Source organism: Phodopus roborovskii, unplaced genomic scaffold, assembly GCF_943737965.1.
Source record: "Phodopus roborovskii unplaced genomic scaffold, PHOROB, whole genome shotgun sequence".
Taxonomy (NCBI): Eukaryota; Metazoa; Chordata; class Mammalia; order Rodentia; family Cricetidae; genus Phodopus; species Phodopus roborovskii.
In genome coordinates, this window is record NW_026126516.1 from 2,205,853 (window position 1) to 2,220,754 (window position 14,902).

General features: G+C 51.8%; 1 protein-coding gene across 2 annotated transcripts in view; it reads right to left on the minus strand.

Moving 5' to 3' along the window:
• The window catches only part of Ccdc88c (coiled-coil domain containing 88C), a 115,513-nt gene that overhangs the window by 13,671 nt on the left and 86,940 nt on the right, over window positions 1-14,902 (minus strand). For both annotated transcript variants that reach the window (XM_051196472.1, XM_051196473.1), the window contains 7 exons: window positions 14,739-14,900; window positions 13,353-13,630; window positions 10,073-10,216; window positions 8,117-8,303; window positions 6,691-6,836; window positions 4,029-4,118; window positions 2,123-2,361 (listed from right to left, as the gene is read on the minus strand). In XM_051196472.1, coding sequence (XP_051052429.1) covers window positions 2,123-2,361; window positions 4,029-4,118; window positions 6,691-6,836; window positions 8,117-8,303; window positions 10,073-10,216; window positions 13,353-13,630; window positions 14,739-14,900 — 1,246 coding nt within the window. The remainder of the gene's footprint in view (window positions 1-2,122; window positions 2,362-4,028; window positions 4,119-6,690; window positions 6,837-8,116; window positions 8,304-10,072; window positions 10,217-13,352; window positions 13,631-14,738; window positions 14,901-14,902) is intronic.

Sequence of the window (14,902 nt, forward strand, 5' to 3'; positions counted from 1 at the left end):
TGTCCACCTCAAGGGCTGTTCGGGGTTAGAGAGAGCGAGAGTATGGACAGTGGTTCAGAGGGAGCCCAGCCCCCAGTGGCAGTTTGGACCAGGTAGACACTCTTGCTCTGAAATGTTTGCCTTTTTTGGGGGGAGGGGGACTGGGTTTCTCTGTGTAGCCCTGGCGTCCTGGAATTTGCTTTGTACAATACGAGGGCTTCAAACTCAGACACCCACCTGCCTCTGCCTCCCAGGTGTTAGGACTAAAGGAGTGTGTACCACCACACCCCGGCTTCTGGAAGTCTCCTTAACTCAGTTATACTGAGCTCAGCTAATTTGTCCAATGTAAACAACAATATAGGCTGAAATGGGAAACGTTCAAAAACCGCCAGTATGGAAACTGGAAGCGAAACCTCTATGCCTTTAAGAGATGTTAATTAAGCTAATGTTTGGAGTTAGTTAAGAGCCAGGGTGTGGTGGCTCTCACCTGTAATCCCAGGACTCAGTGATGGAGGCAGGAGGATTGTCATGAGTTCACAGCCTGTCTGGGTTACATGATGAGTTTAGACAAGACTGACCTGCAGCATGAGGCCCTGTTCAATCTTGCCCTGGCTCACCTTTCACCCACTCCCGTCTGCGTGAAGAATGGAGACGCAACCGACCCCAGGTACATGTATCCTCCCAGCTAACCGGGTACTTGTAATGATGAATGTGACACATAACAGAGGGCACCTGAAACTCATTTCAGTCAGCTAGCTCCTCAGAGCCCTGGGATCCCCCACACACACTCAGAAAGTTCCAGTGACTTTGCTAAAAATTTAGTTACTCAGGGTGAAGGTCTGGCATAAATAACCCAGTCCCAAAAAACACAGTATAAAGTAACCCTGAACTTCTTGCAATTAAGGTACCTTGTATTTCAGATTCTAAGAGGGTCATTTTGGATATCACAACAGATCCAAAATCTGGATTTAGCGGCAAAAGTGTTCAGTCACTACAGGCCTAGCAGTGGCTAAGATAACAATGTTGGTATCATACCAGCCCACCTTGCCAAAATCTTCCTTCTGTGTGTGCACAATAATCTGTCTTGAGAGAGAGAGAGAGAGAGAGAGAGAGAGAGAGAGAGAGAGAGAGAGAGAGAGAGAGAGCCAGACATGGTGGCACACACCTTTAATACCACTTGGGAGGCACAGGTAGGTGGATCTCTGAGTTTGAGGCCAGCCTGGTCTACAGAGTGAGTTTCAGGACAGACTGGGCTGCACAGGGTAACCCTGTCTCAAAAACCCCAAAATTAGAAAAATAAAAGTTACTTTTACCTTATGTGTATGAGTGCTTGCCTGTACGAATTAAGTGCACGTGTGCCCGCAGTGTCTGTGGAAGCCAGAGAGGGTCACTGGATTCCTGGAGCTGGAGTTACAGACAGCTGGGAGCTGCCCTGCGGGTGCTGGGAATCAAACCCAGGTCCTCTGCAGGAACAGTCTGCGCTCTTAACCAGCTCTCCAGCCCCAGCAACCTTTTAGATGAGGCTTTCACTGCACGGGAATAGGAAGAGCCACCGCAGGCTGCCTGCCATTCGCTTTTCACCAGCGGCAGAGTTGTGTGCAGCTCATCTGGCCCGAGGCGTCTGATGAACTACAAGGATGACTAGTGTTCCTGTCACGAGAGCCCCCAGGGAATTCCAAACGCCAGCCCTCAGGGAAGATACACCCAGTGCCCCAAGACTAGGGGACTCCAGGTCAAATGTGTGTGGACAATAAAGCAAGGAGCTTTTCAAATGATGGAGACAGCAGCCACTCAGGACTTCCTGTACTGGGCACGGAGAAGGAGTGATACACCTGTGTACAGCAGAGCTAACCATAACCTCTGATACATCTGAAGGAGCCCCAGACTCAGCTGCTGCTGTCTCCCTGGGGGCCTGCCCGAGCATCAACCCTGGATGTTCGAGTAACCACTTTAGAATGCTTCTCATTCTAAAGTAACAGAGTGGTCTGGGCAACACAGCCGTACCAGAGACTGGCTTGGTGACATGACCAGCGAGGGCACACGTACACCACCACGTTCCCACAGAGGCATGGCATACCCCATCAGTGAACGGAGCTTTGGGAGCCCCTGTTCTTACTCTGCCGCCTCTGGCAGCTGCACCTACCTTTCCCCACAGGCCCGTTGTGGGTGTCCCGTTCTTCTGCGCAGTTGGAACCGGATGGGGGGTTGTCGATGTTCTCTGTCTGTGATCTGAGAGTCTGAGAGGCAGCTGGTGAGGCAGGGTCGGAGGGCTCCGGCTGCCAGGGGGCGCTATCTGTGGTGGATTTCAACCGTTCTCTGGAACCTTCCTTCTTTGGCTTGATAAATTTGACTAGGGCTTTGGCTCCAATCCAGTGGTTTTTCCTGGTTAGAAGATGTTTTAGAAGTCACAACTGATGCTCACAGAGGCAAGCAATGGCACTGGGCCAAAGGTGTGGGCTCTGTGGCAGGGCTCTTGCCTAGCAATGAAAAGGTTCTAAGTTCGATCCCAGTACCCTCAAGAAAGGAGGACATTGTTCATGAACATCGTCATGATCTTATTTACAGGAGCCTAACTCTGGGGTGCAGGCTACGCAGAGCAGAAGGGTATGTGGCACGAGAAACTCACGCCGGTCTCCTAGAAGAAGCGCACTTAAACCGCTACTCATCCGTGATGTGTAAAAATGGGGCAGTGCTAACCAGCTGTTCTGCTTTTTTCTTCTGTGAAAGCCATTTGTAGGTTAATGTTAACCAATGACATGACGGGTATTCGCTGACTGGCGTTTGGTAAGCACACCAGGGACACAGGTGTCTGGGTTACAGGGAACTGCTGAAGTGCAGCTTGTAGGCATCCTTAGGGACCCGGAGGAGAGACCAGCAGCATGCCTGTGGCCCTTGTTTACCTGCCTCCCGACTCCTCATCACAGCCTCAGGCCCCACCACACAGAAGACTGAGACTGGAAAGGACCTTGTGCTGATTTCAACTCACAGCCTGGCCAAGGCAGTCAGTCCTTAGGGGCTGCTCTCTCTCAAGGCTTCAGGCCAGTGACCAGGGGAAGTACAAAAGAGATGGTGGGCAATCTACAGGTACTGAGCTAGCCCCACAACCTGGGGCCACTGCTCATGGGGGTAGATTCACTACGTGTGAAGCCATCCCTTCTAGGCGGTGTGTCTACAGAGGAGACAGGGCCAAGGTGTAGCCCACTGTGAGGCCCGGCCAGGCGTTCTGCTCACAATCCCTTTCCCTCATAGGGCCGCGGCTGTGCTGTCGACATCATATTAAAACTCTGACGAGCCAACCAGCTTTAATGACCCTGACTCACAACTTTCTGCCTCTTAGCAGGCTGGTGGGTGAGTCACCCCTCCCCCCATGCCTCATCAGGGCCAAACAGCATTTGCCACACCTCACAGGACAAGCTGGGATGCACAGGGAGAGGCTGAAGGAAGCTCTAACTTATTTTGCCATGGGGCAGTGGTTCTCAACCTATGATTGTGGCCCCTTTGGGGTCTTATATCAGATATTTACATTATGATTCATAACAGTAGCAAAATTATTGTTATGAAGTAGCAAAAGAATAATTTTTATGGCTGGGGTCACCACAACACGAGGAACTGTATTAAAGGGTCGCAGTGTTAGGAAGGCTGAGATTGGCCAATAGGAAAGGAAGATAGGAGGGACTAGGAGACAAGGAGGAAATAGGAAGTAGTAAGGAGGAGTCAAGATGGAGAGTCTGAAGAAAGCAGTATGCTGCCGGCTCCCCAGTAAGAGAAATACATAGATCAGCAGAAATGGGTTAATACTTAAGACAGAGCTAGCCGATAAGAAAGTAGTAACTGGCCAACAGTATAATATCTATACAGAGTCTCTGTGTATTATTTGGGGCTGGCGCAGCGGCGGGACAAGACCAGGCGGCAGGCAGAAAAAACCGTACTCGTTACAGAGAGCCACTGCCAGAGGGACATCTGTTAAGTGGGGGCACAGGGCTGGTGCTGTCCCATGGCTCCCGGGCCATGGTCACTGAAGGAAAGTCACTGAGTTTATATCCACTCACTTCTTTGGAGCAGGGTCATAGAACTTGTACTGATCCATGATTTTTTCTTCCAGTTTTTCCTTGTGTCTCCGTAAAGCATTTAACTTGTCTCTGTGAACAGAGGGACAGGAAACGGAATCAATCCAGTTTAAATAAGCGAGTGGACATACTGAGCAGGCCAAGCTAGATCAGAAACCAGGGTCTGCGCTCAGACCTGAGGGAGACCAGCATCACGCTTGTCACTGAATTGGGAATTTATGCTCAGTGGTACCAGCTATCAATCTTTAACCCAGCACGGGAGGCAGAGGCAGGCAGGTGAATCTCTTTGAGTTCGAGGCCAGCCTGGTCTACAGAGTTGAGTTCCAGTTTAGCCAAAGCTACAAAGTGAGATCTTACCTCAAAAAAAAAAATCAAAACAAAAACCCGGCCGGCCATGCATGTTCTCAGAGCGCCTGGGATCCAGCTAAGTGGGATAAAGAGAGCAAATCTCTGACCTGAACACTCACACTTGGAACTCCCATGACTTCTCAGCTAGGCCAAACTATGCAAGACACCGGGCACCACTGGCCTGATGAAGACACTCATGCAGCAACCTCAGCAGGCGCATTAACACCCAGCACTGGGGTTGCAAACGCCAGTCAGTGCTGTGAAGGCAGGCACCCTGGGGCCTGGTAACAAACAACTTGTGAGGCAAAATGCTTTCAGATGACCAGCAGAGATGGCAACAGGCTGAAGCTACACAGTGAGGCTGTGGCAAGTCTAAGCATGCCCCGGGCAGCCAGCCCCAGCAGAGCAACCATGCAGAAAGAAAGCAGATGGGTACAGTGACCGTCTGAAAAGCCAGAAGCTCAAGGAGCAAATCTCTGCTTCTGCATGTTGGCAGCCGGCTCACGTGCCTGGCAGCCCTGGGGGGTGTCTGCCCTGGGGTGTGTCTGCCCTGGGGGGTGTCTGCCCTGGGGGGTGTCTGCCCTGGGGTGTGTCTGCCCTGGGGTGTCTGCCATGCCTGTTGAACTCTGCGGGCTTCCTGTGGGGCAGCTAGCTCAGACCCCTCATGGGAAAGTGAGGCCCTAGGCGGTGACTCGCTCAGGTTACTTCATTGCTGAAGCAGAGAAAATCCTGTCCCACACTGAAAACTTTCCCAAGAGCCCACTGCCAAGGCTGCACTCTGGGAAAAGGCACCAAGGGGGTGCACGCTGCTTGGAACAAGCTGGGAGGTGTGCCAAGCCTCTGGCTGGCCTGACACAGTCACTGTCTAATACAAAAAGACAATCACCAATAATCTCCCTAGGACCGGTCTTCTGTGTTGTTTCGTCAGCACCTGCCCAGCCTGGCTGGCGATTCTAAAACATGGATTACAGAAGGTCAACTTCTTCAAGCAACTGCCACTTTTACCCCAAATTACAGTGTGGGCTTTCACATAAACTGTCCTGAATAGGTGACGAGCAGATACGGAAGGCAAAGAGGGGGCAGCATAGTTTCATCAGAGAGAGCCAGGGAAGCTCCAGGGTTCAGTGACCACACCCCTCCATAAACACTGCTTTTAAAATTTTTGTTTTGAGACAGGGTCTCTCTGGAATATGATCTGTAGACTATGCTTGCCTCAAACAGAAAGCCACGGGCCTCTGCCCCCCAACACCATGGCTGGCTCTCTTTGTCTTAACCACACTCTGGCCAGCAGCACAGGGCTGGCCCATGATGCTGGCCACGGGGAGGGACAGGCATGGTATAGCATGACACACTTCGGATTATCCAACCCAGGGGTTTTTCCTCACATTCATTACGTCTGACACACATCCATCCCTTCAAACATGTCCCGGTAGAGTCAAAGTCTCTTACACTCTCAGCACCTAGATCCGGGCCACACTCAACCCTCCCTATCAACCTGGCTTCCTCTCATCTCAGCAGCACAGGAGGACTCCCTTCACTGGGAGACAGCTCTGTCCATACATGGAGACAGCTCCAGGGTTCCAGGCTCCCAGGGCCTGCATATGGCTGAGGGCAGGTGTTAACCAAGGCACAGAAAAAATGTCAGGCAAGGGAGAAACTGATTCTTAGTTCTCAGTCTGAAATCCTTCCCAGAGACACATCTGGTGCCGGCTGCCTATTTCTACAAAGGAACTTACTCAAGTCTACAAGCAGAGAGGGGCCTTCCAGCGGTGGACAATACTTCAGAAAAAAACAGATGAGGGCAGAGGACATAGTTGGTAAAGTAACTGCTCTTCAGAAGCCACATAAAAATCCAGGCTAGTGGATTACCCCTGTAACCCCAGTGGGGAGGAGACAGGAGGACCCCCTCCAGCCTAGCATAATCAGGAAGGTACAGGCCAATGAGAGACCTTTTCTCAAATGGCACTCCCAGGCTGACCTCTGGCCTACACACACACACACACACACACACACACACACACACACACACACACACACGAGTCCCCACCTATGTATGCATACACAGAGAGGGCACATGAGAGCAGGAAACCTCACACCTCTACCTCTTCCAGAAATCTAGACCATGCCATAGTTCCATCTCCAACCCTTCAAGCCCTAATGGCTTGGTGCCGTTCTGTGTCTTGAAAGCAGCAGGTGTCACTGGGGAGGAGAGGACAGAGTGAGGACTGTGTGCTGTGGGGGCTGGGGACAGTGGCCCGGGGCCCTATGGACACACTGCCCACCACGGTTCTCTTACATGTATTGCTTCTGCTCCTCGTGGTACTGCTCCTTGTTCTCCATGTTCTGCTCAAGCAGCATCTGGTTCTGCTGGCTCAGCAGCTGGATCTGGCTCAGCAGGTGGTGATTCTCTTCCTCTAAGTTCCCCTTGAGTCGGGAGAGCAGCTGAAACACAGACCGACAGCCGCTCAGACACCCTGTGACCCTGTGATGCTGTGCTGGGAACCCAGCCTCTCCAGGCAAAGGAACACTTGCACAGGGCGTCCATCTCGGTACTGTCTGCTCCAGTAAAGACCTGGAGAGGCTCAACAAGCCAGGAAGGCTGCCGTTCCTATGCACACGCCACCTGACCCAGCTGCCAGCTGCCAGGCTGGTGGCTGTCGAGAGCACAGAGGAGCCGTTCTGGTGGAAGTGTGTGAGGACAGACACACAGCAGGCTGAGAATTCAATACGAAAGAGAGGGACACAAGATTACATACGAAATGGTATGTTTCACCTACTGGTCAAATAAAATATGCTATTACAATTAATGTCACTGGGGCCAGGGATGTGGCTGAATGGTAGAGGGCTGCCATCCCCAGGACTTAAAAAAAAAAAAAAAAAACCCAAAAAATACAACTTACTAATCTCATTGAAAAAAATAACTATTTTGAAGGTGCCTACAACACAGTGTTAAACCACACGCGTAGCTTCCATGCATTTCACCTGGAAGTTCTGCTGTGAAAGCGCTTTTTCTATCCACAGCGATACTGCGGGCCTTCCAAGCCACCTAGTGTCTTATGCCCTTGCAGCACAAAAGCGGTCATGGATAACCTAAGAGTGGCTGTCTCCCAACAAAACTTCACTCTCACACAGACAAAAATTTCAGCTAATTTTCCCTAGCCGCAAGATATCACTGTTCAAGCCTGGCGGTGGTGGCGCACGCCTTCAGTCCCGGCACTCGGGAGGCAATGGCAGTCCCCAGTGGGTGTGGGTTCCCTGGTCAGTGCCACCCCTCCCCAGGGTCTCTCCTCCTCCATGGGCAGCTCAGATCTGGCTGGGGCTGAAGTTCCCTACTTGTCTCCCAGGGGTGTCTCAGAAATCAGGAGGGACCCGCTCGGTTTCCTCAGACTCTGTATAGTGGGGTCTATCTGAGATCCTATCTAAAGGAGGGCTTTGCTTCTCACGATGGCCATTTCTGACCCAGCTCTGTGCCCCAGGACCGGAGCCGGCAGCCACACTCAATTCCAGGCTCATGTAGTTGTCTACTGAAAGGAAGAGGCACAAAAGATGCTGCCACCATGTCCTGAAGGACTGACAGAAGCCACCGCTGACCTCGGGGAGCAAGTATCAGTGGCCTCCAACATGTCCCTGCCACAGGTGGCACTCTGGAGTCACCTTGGCTCAGGGAAGCCACCCAGGAGTGCTAGTCCCCCACCCCCGACCGTCGAGAAGCCACGCCTCACCTCACAGTGGTTGTCCAGCTTGGTCAGTGAGATGTCCATGTTCTGGTGCTGTTCCTTAAGCTCATCGAAGCGAGCCTGCCAGCGGTTCAGCTCCAGATGGGAGCTGTTCAGAGAGGTTTTCAGCTCCTTGGTGTGGGTGTGTAGCTCTTCATACTCCCCTTTCAGCTGGTGGTGCAGGAAACTGACCCTAGCGGGAGGAGAGACACGGGCAAGGGGCTAAAAAGCATTGCAAAGACTTCAGAAGGGGCTGCAGCTGGGGGTCCTGTACTCGCTCCCACGGTGACAGACTGCAAGGTCACACAAAGTCAAATCTGTGCGTGACAAAAAATTTCCAATCGAAATTGCTGCTTTTCAAATGGCGTCCTCTGGGGCTCTAGGCGGGCACCCCGGTACCACGCTGCCCTGGGTGAGGGGTGAGGGGGAAGACAGGCATGCAGGCTAAGATACTGCCTCAACAGGACAGCCTGGCCAGTAGCCTTCTACATTACACTTTAGGCATTTTGCTTTAAGGAGAAAAAAGAGCTATGCTATTAAAAATATTTTTTAGAGAATACTTTTTTTCACTAAAACACTACCCACAAGCTTCCAAAGGAGAGAAGAAACCAAGAGTCCCACTTAGCCATGACACATAAGAACCACATTAACCACAGCATGGCCCGATAACCCTATAGACACACAGTGGTACCTACTTGGTTGTAACCCCTCACTCTCAAATTATACTCAAGACCCATTCAACAAAACAGAGCTCATGCCTGGTACTGGAAACCTAGCTAATTAATCAGAACTAGTGAAATCATGGTTATTGGAGGAGAATCTACAACCAGTAATTTACTAAACCAGCAGAATCCCTAGTAACAACCTACAAACAATTGTCCTTACACCCACAGATAAGAGCCGTTTCACACTCATCAGGGAAACTTCTCTTTGCAACAGAAACTACTACGGAAAACCTCAACCAATCAATGCACAGAGATGTGGAGCCCAGTCCCAACTGATACATCTAGAAAACATACCCACATCTAAGGCTCAGGGAACCTTGCAGAAGAGGGAAAAAGATCCTAAGAGCCGGAGGATTAGGGGCTATACTGTGAGGCTGACTCCTAGTACCACCCGAAGCTACACTCGTAAAGTCTCACCAACACGACTGCTCACACGTGAGCTAAACGAGGACGACACGAATGAACATGGCAACAGCCCAGGGGAAGCCCACCAGACCGCAACTCTACCCAAAGGACTATAGGCAACCAAGGAAAACTGTGAGTGGAGAGCCCCCCCTCCCCCATCCCCGCCCAGAAAAAGTGGACACCAACAGGCTGTCCAGTGCCAAGCAGCCAGCCCTGGAAACAAACACACAAGCCCTCTACTCAGGCAGGCGAAGCTTATCTAACAGACATGTTTCCCCTAGGCACATGGCTGCCACTCTGCTTGCAGGGACACGGACTGCACTCGAGCGCTACGCCCTGGGGCTGTTTAACACAGCACGATGAGGACTCGCGCCGCTGAACACTAAAGACATGGCACAAATAGGCCCTGGCAGGACTTTGGTTCACAGTGGGAGAGATGACTTGAGTGTTTTGTGAACTCTGCATATCCACCAAAGACCCAGGAATAGGAGTGAGCGTCTGCTTACAGAGAAGCAAGAACAGGAGGATGAATAAGAAGGACCTCAGTGGCTACCAAGGGCTGGGCTTACCACCACACCTGAAGATGACTGTGCCCGTCCAGATACATGATCCGCCCTCTCCTGCACTGGCTGAATACCACCGCCCATGCCTACAGCACAGCTCTCAGCTCCTTACCTAGCCAGCATCGTGGGGATTGTGAAAACACGCGACAAGGCGTTCACAGGCCTCCCCGCTGCAGGTTTCAGTGAGGACGGGTCTGAAGAGATTTCTGGGTCCCTGCCACTCCTCCCAGGCCCAGGGGGGGGGGGGGGACGCGTGGCTGGGTGCTCACCTGTCCAGCTCTGCTCGAAGCCTTTGGTTCTCAGTCATGGCTACCGCGTTGGTCCTCTGTTCCTGCTGTAGTGCCTCCCGCTCGGCGCTCAGAACTTTCTCTAGCTCCTGCAGCTCAGCTTTCTGCTTCTGTAAGTCTCCGTGCCTGGTGGAGGAAACAGCCATTGGAAGGGCAGCCAGGCCTATCTTCCACAAGCAACTCACACCCCGGGAGACTGGAACAAAGCCCCTCGGAAAAGGGGGGTTCCTCTGAGACCTTTTTCCTCTGTGGTGAGAGGCTGGGCAGCAGGGAAGCAAGATGAATGCTGTCAGAGGTCGGGGACCTCCCAGAGGCCCACAGTCCCCTCCCTTCCTCTGGTCCCTTGGCTTCCCTGTCACCGCCGGCCCACTTTGTAGGTTACCTGAGAGCATAAGGGCTGCACTCCACAGCCTTTTATTTTAGAGACTCATGTTACAAGGTGGTTCACTATGAACCAGTAAATTTAAAGAAAACCACAAAATAAACAGCTAAATTCCACTGTATGAGACAGCTAATCCCTGCTCACACCCTCCTCACTCCATGGGAGCCCACATCTCTGTTCCCACTGGCACTGGGGGTGGGGGGAGTTGAAATCTCTCTCTCTCCCTTGAATTTTCTTTCTTAGTCCTTGTAGGCTGCAAAGCTGTCACTGGGGGGCAGCAGAACGCAGAGTGGATACAAGCCCTGACTTGTCCCTTCCTGCTGAAGACCCAGGATGTCCAAGTCAGTGAAGAGGAGTGATCTCGGCACTCTTCTCTGACACCGGGCTCAGGAAACCTGGAGCCCGCCCCTCGTCCGAGTATGTGTCTCACTGATGGGGTCTCCAGTCTCCTAACTTCTACCTTCCACATCAGTGGAGCCTGGGTCATCTCACTGCAGCCCATGCAAGGGACCTGGTTAGGAAATTCAAAGACAAATGTTTTCAAGGCCATTAGCCAAAGTACAGAAGTGGCCCCAACATGGTGGAGCATAGAGATAAGGCGAGGGGATCTGTCTGGCTTCCAGAGCCAGGATAATGACTGTGAAGAATTATCCAAGTTTGACAAATAAAGGCCACAAATTGACCAGCAAGGGTTCCCTTGTGTTACTTCAGCAAAGCACACAGACCAAGCCCACGGCCCACAAGTCTTTGGAGTCTCGCTTACCAGTGAGCCCTTGACAGACACAGTGAATATCTGGCAGGAGTTTGAGTCAGTGTCAAATGAAAAGAACCCAGACTATTGTGACTCCCATGTGATGGGCACACAGAGTCCCTTGCACAGACGGAAGACTATGCCTCCAGCTGTGTGTCCAACCAGCCAGGACCTTGACCTTCAGGGTCAGTCACAACTCCATCTACAAAATCCTTCCTCCTCCGAATGGTCATTAAGACTCAAAGGAGAGAGAAGAGATGGCTCAGTGCTTGAGAGCACTGGCTGCTCTTCCAGAGTTCAATTCCCAGCACTTACACCTTGGTGGCTCACAACTGTCTATAACTGTAGTCCTTGGGATAGGATGCCCTCTTCTGGTGTGCAAGATGTACACGCAGACAAAACAATTACACACATGAAATACATAAATTAACCTCGTGGTGGAGCAAGGCTTTAATCCTAGCACTTGGGAGGCAGAGGCAGGCTCATCTCTAAGTTCAGGGCCAGCCTCTTCTACAGAGTAAGTTCCAAGACAGCCAGGGTTACACTGTCTTAAAGAAACAAGCACACAAAAAAGATCTTTCAAAAGACCCAAAGAAGACACTGTTTTAGGATGCCTGTGTAAAGACCTTGTGAGCAGGTATCAGGCTTGTATTAGGGTCAATGCTGTGTGTTCCGCTGCATTAGTCTGTCAGGGGCACAGCCCCTTTCATGAGCAGACATGGCATCATGTATGTAGCATAGGTCCAACAAATGCTGCATGTACAGTACGGACTGCAGGGGGCGTGCCAGGGGATAAAGGTGTCCAGAGGCAGAAGCCCACCATCTAGTGGGAAGGAAAAGTCAACATCTTGGCAGCCCTGAAGGATGGAGATGGGAGGGAGAGGCTATATGACGGCAAAAAGGCCATACTTGGTGGGAAAGCCATTATCATCACCATTCTACCCACGAAGTACCAGCAACGCCCACACAAGGCTTTTCTGGCTCAATGACATTCGTAGATCCCTACAATGGAAACGTCTTGCACATCAGCCACTCCCGCCAGACATAAGCAGTGTATTAGGTGCTAGCTGCTCTGCAGAGGTGGGCTGGACGGAAACGCTAACACAGGAAGGTGACGCTGGCTCTCTCCTGCCCCGCTCCTGTGGGCTCCTTCTTTGGACAAGCCTGCTTCTAATGTACATCTCACTGGTTCTCAGGCTCTGGCGACAGGGGACTTTAGATACACCTGCTCAGAGATCTGGAACCCGCAGTGCAGGGGCTCAGCCAACAGTGGGCGACTTTAATGACACACATTCCAGGACCTGGGACTGCCAATGGTGAAAAGTTAACATTTATGTATTTCAACATATGGAAAATTAACCTTAAAAAAAAATAGCAGCAGGTGCAGATGAAAGAGTGGCAGTGTGGGTAACCGTGGGAGGGCACCTGGGGACTCGGAGCATGCTCCCTCCTTCCCTGATTCCCCCTCCCAACTGTGCCGAGATGACAGGAGTGGGTGCCGTTGTGCATTCAGGGTTTAACTTAATGGGAGGACTTGGGTTTTTAAAGCAAGCAATCTAGACTTAGACTTGGAAGAGGCAGTCTAGAGAGTAAATGTGCACAACCGTACACGTAGGCAGCCTGAAGGATTTTTCCCAGGGCTGTGGGTCAGGAGAGCAGGGAAAAGGGTGAAGGAAGAAGAAAAGATTCTTAGAGAACAGGTCTCTAAGTGTCCCCATGGCTCACCCAGAGACAGGGTGAGCCATGGCGCCCCTTTACCCCAGTGTCCCCAGCCACAATCCCCAGCTGGACAAACAAAAGGGAAATAGAAATCGCTAAAGGTTCTGTTTCCTCCCCTTTGGGGACGCTCAGGTGCGCCAACAATGGGAAGCAGCCCGCCAAGAGGAAATGCGGGGGAGAAACGGAGATGCATGCAGGCTTCAGGAAAGTCCCAGAAGCTCCGGGACAGCCCAAGGGGCTCAGCACACCAGGTGCCTCCTCCACAGGCTGTGTCCCTACCCTCAGGGCTCTCTCCCATCTCACGTCTATGCACCCAGCTTCCCTCTTCCCAGCCCGTGCCTCCCTTGTCCCACAGGCCTCCCCTGCCCTCTCCTGCCCCACAGGCTTTACGATTCCCCTCCAGGCCCCACCTCTCCCCAAGCTCCTTATGCTCGAGCTCCAGGTTCCGGTGCAGCGTCTTCAGGCAGCTGTGCTGTCGGATGAGGGCCTCATACTCCGAGGACTGGCGCTCATACAGGGCATCCAGGTGTTCATGGTCCTGAAGCAGGGCCTTGTAAGCAGCTGCCAGTTGCTCCTGCTGCTGCTGCAGAGCTTCATGTTCAGCCTCCTTGGCCGTCTGCTGGCCCTGCAGCATTGTGTACTGCGCACCAAGTGCAGCATTCTGGGAGCTCAATGTGGAATTCTCCACCTGCAGGGAGAGGGAGGGAGATCAGAGCCTTGTGTGTGGTGAGCAGGCCCAGGACTACCAGCCACAGGCAGCGTCAGAGGGACCTCAGGGCAGGCCAGGCATGGGTGATGCTACCAGAACTCGGAGGCTTGGCGGGAGAAGGGGCAAAAACTGGCTATGGAAAGGTTATCATCCTGAACCATCTCCGGAAATCATCCTTCTAGGTAAGCCACTTACACGCCATTATTTCTAGGTAAGCCAACAGAAAATCTGCAAGCATAGAGTATCAGACAACCAGTACTGTCTGTCTCCTGATGGAATTTTACATATTTACTTTTGTTCTGCTAGGGCCTGCACTGAGGACTTGTGCGTGCTCCGCGTTTTCGCTAATAGGCCGTTCATCTGGATTTTAACATAATCCCAAACATTAGAAAACTGAACAGGGGCTAGAATTACTGGTATTAAAGCCAGACAGAGACTTTTTCCACGACAAAAACAAAGTAACAAGTCGACATCCTATTTTCTTATTTTAAGGAAACAACGCCAACCTCTTTGCCAAATACATTTCCTGTTTATTGTCTTTGCCCCACATGTAACTGTCCAGCTTTTCCCAGAAATTACATTAATGAGCAACTTTTCATTTTCCTACCACCTACTAAGCACAAACAAAACCACCTGATAAGTGGGCTGTGATGCTGGCCCTACTGACCGCTTCCAGCAGATGGAAGCCAGGCCATAGCTCCTCCTCCATCAGTTTAAAACAGCTCTGCCAAGCTGTACTGTACAGAAACAGTTTGACCAAGCTTAAACAGTTTGACCAAGCTTACTTATTTCCAAATCTCTCTCTTTTGGTGTGTGGTGTGTGTGTGTGTGTGCGTGTGCATGCATGTGGGCAGTATGTGGTGTGTGTGGTGTGTGTGTGTGGTGGGTATCAGGTTCACTTGTATAAACTGAAAAGCCAGGAAAGGAAGTTTTAGCCAGATAACTCTAGGCCCAGCCATAGAAGTCTCATGAGCCACCCTACTTACTACCTGCAGACCCCTGTCTACTGCAAGCCTCTTAACAACCACCTAGTTCCCAGGTGCCCCGTGCTTGGCTTTGCAGCTCCCACCGTCCTGGGTCCCGCTACCTGAAGCTTTGCGGTCTGGGTCTGCAGTGCAGTGGTATGCTCCTGCAGGAAGGCGCTCTGCTTCTGCAGGGTCAGGATCTGGCTGCTGAAGGCCACATTCTGAGTCTCCAGGTGCTGCAGCTGCTCCTTCAGCAGCTGCCTCTCAGCCTGAAGAGCTGCGTTCT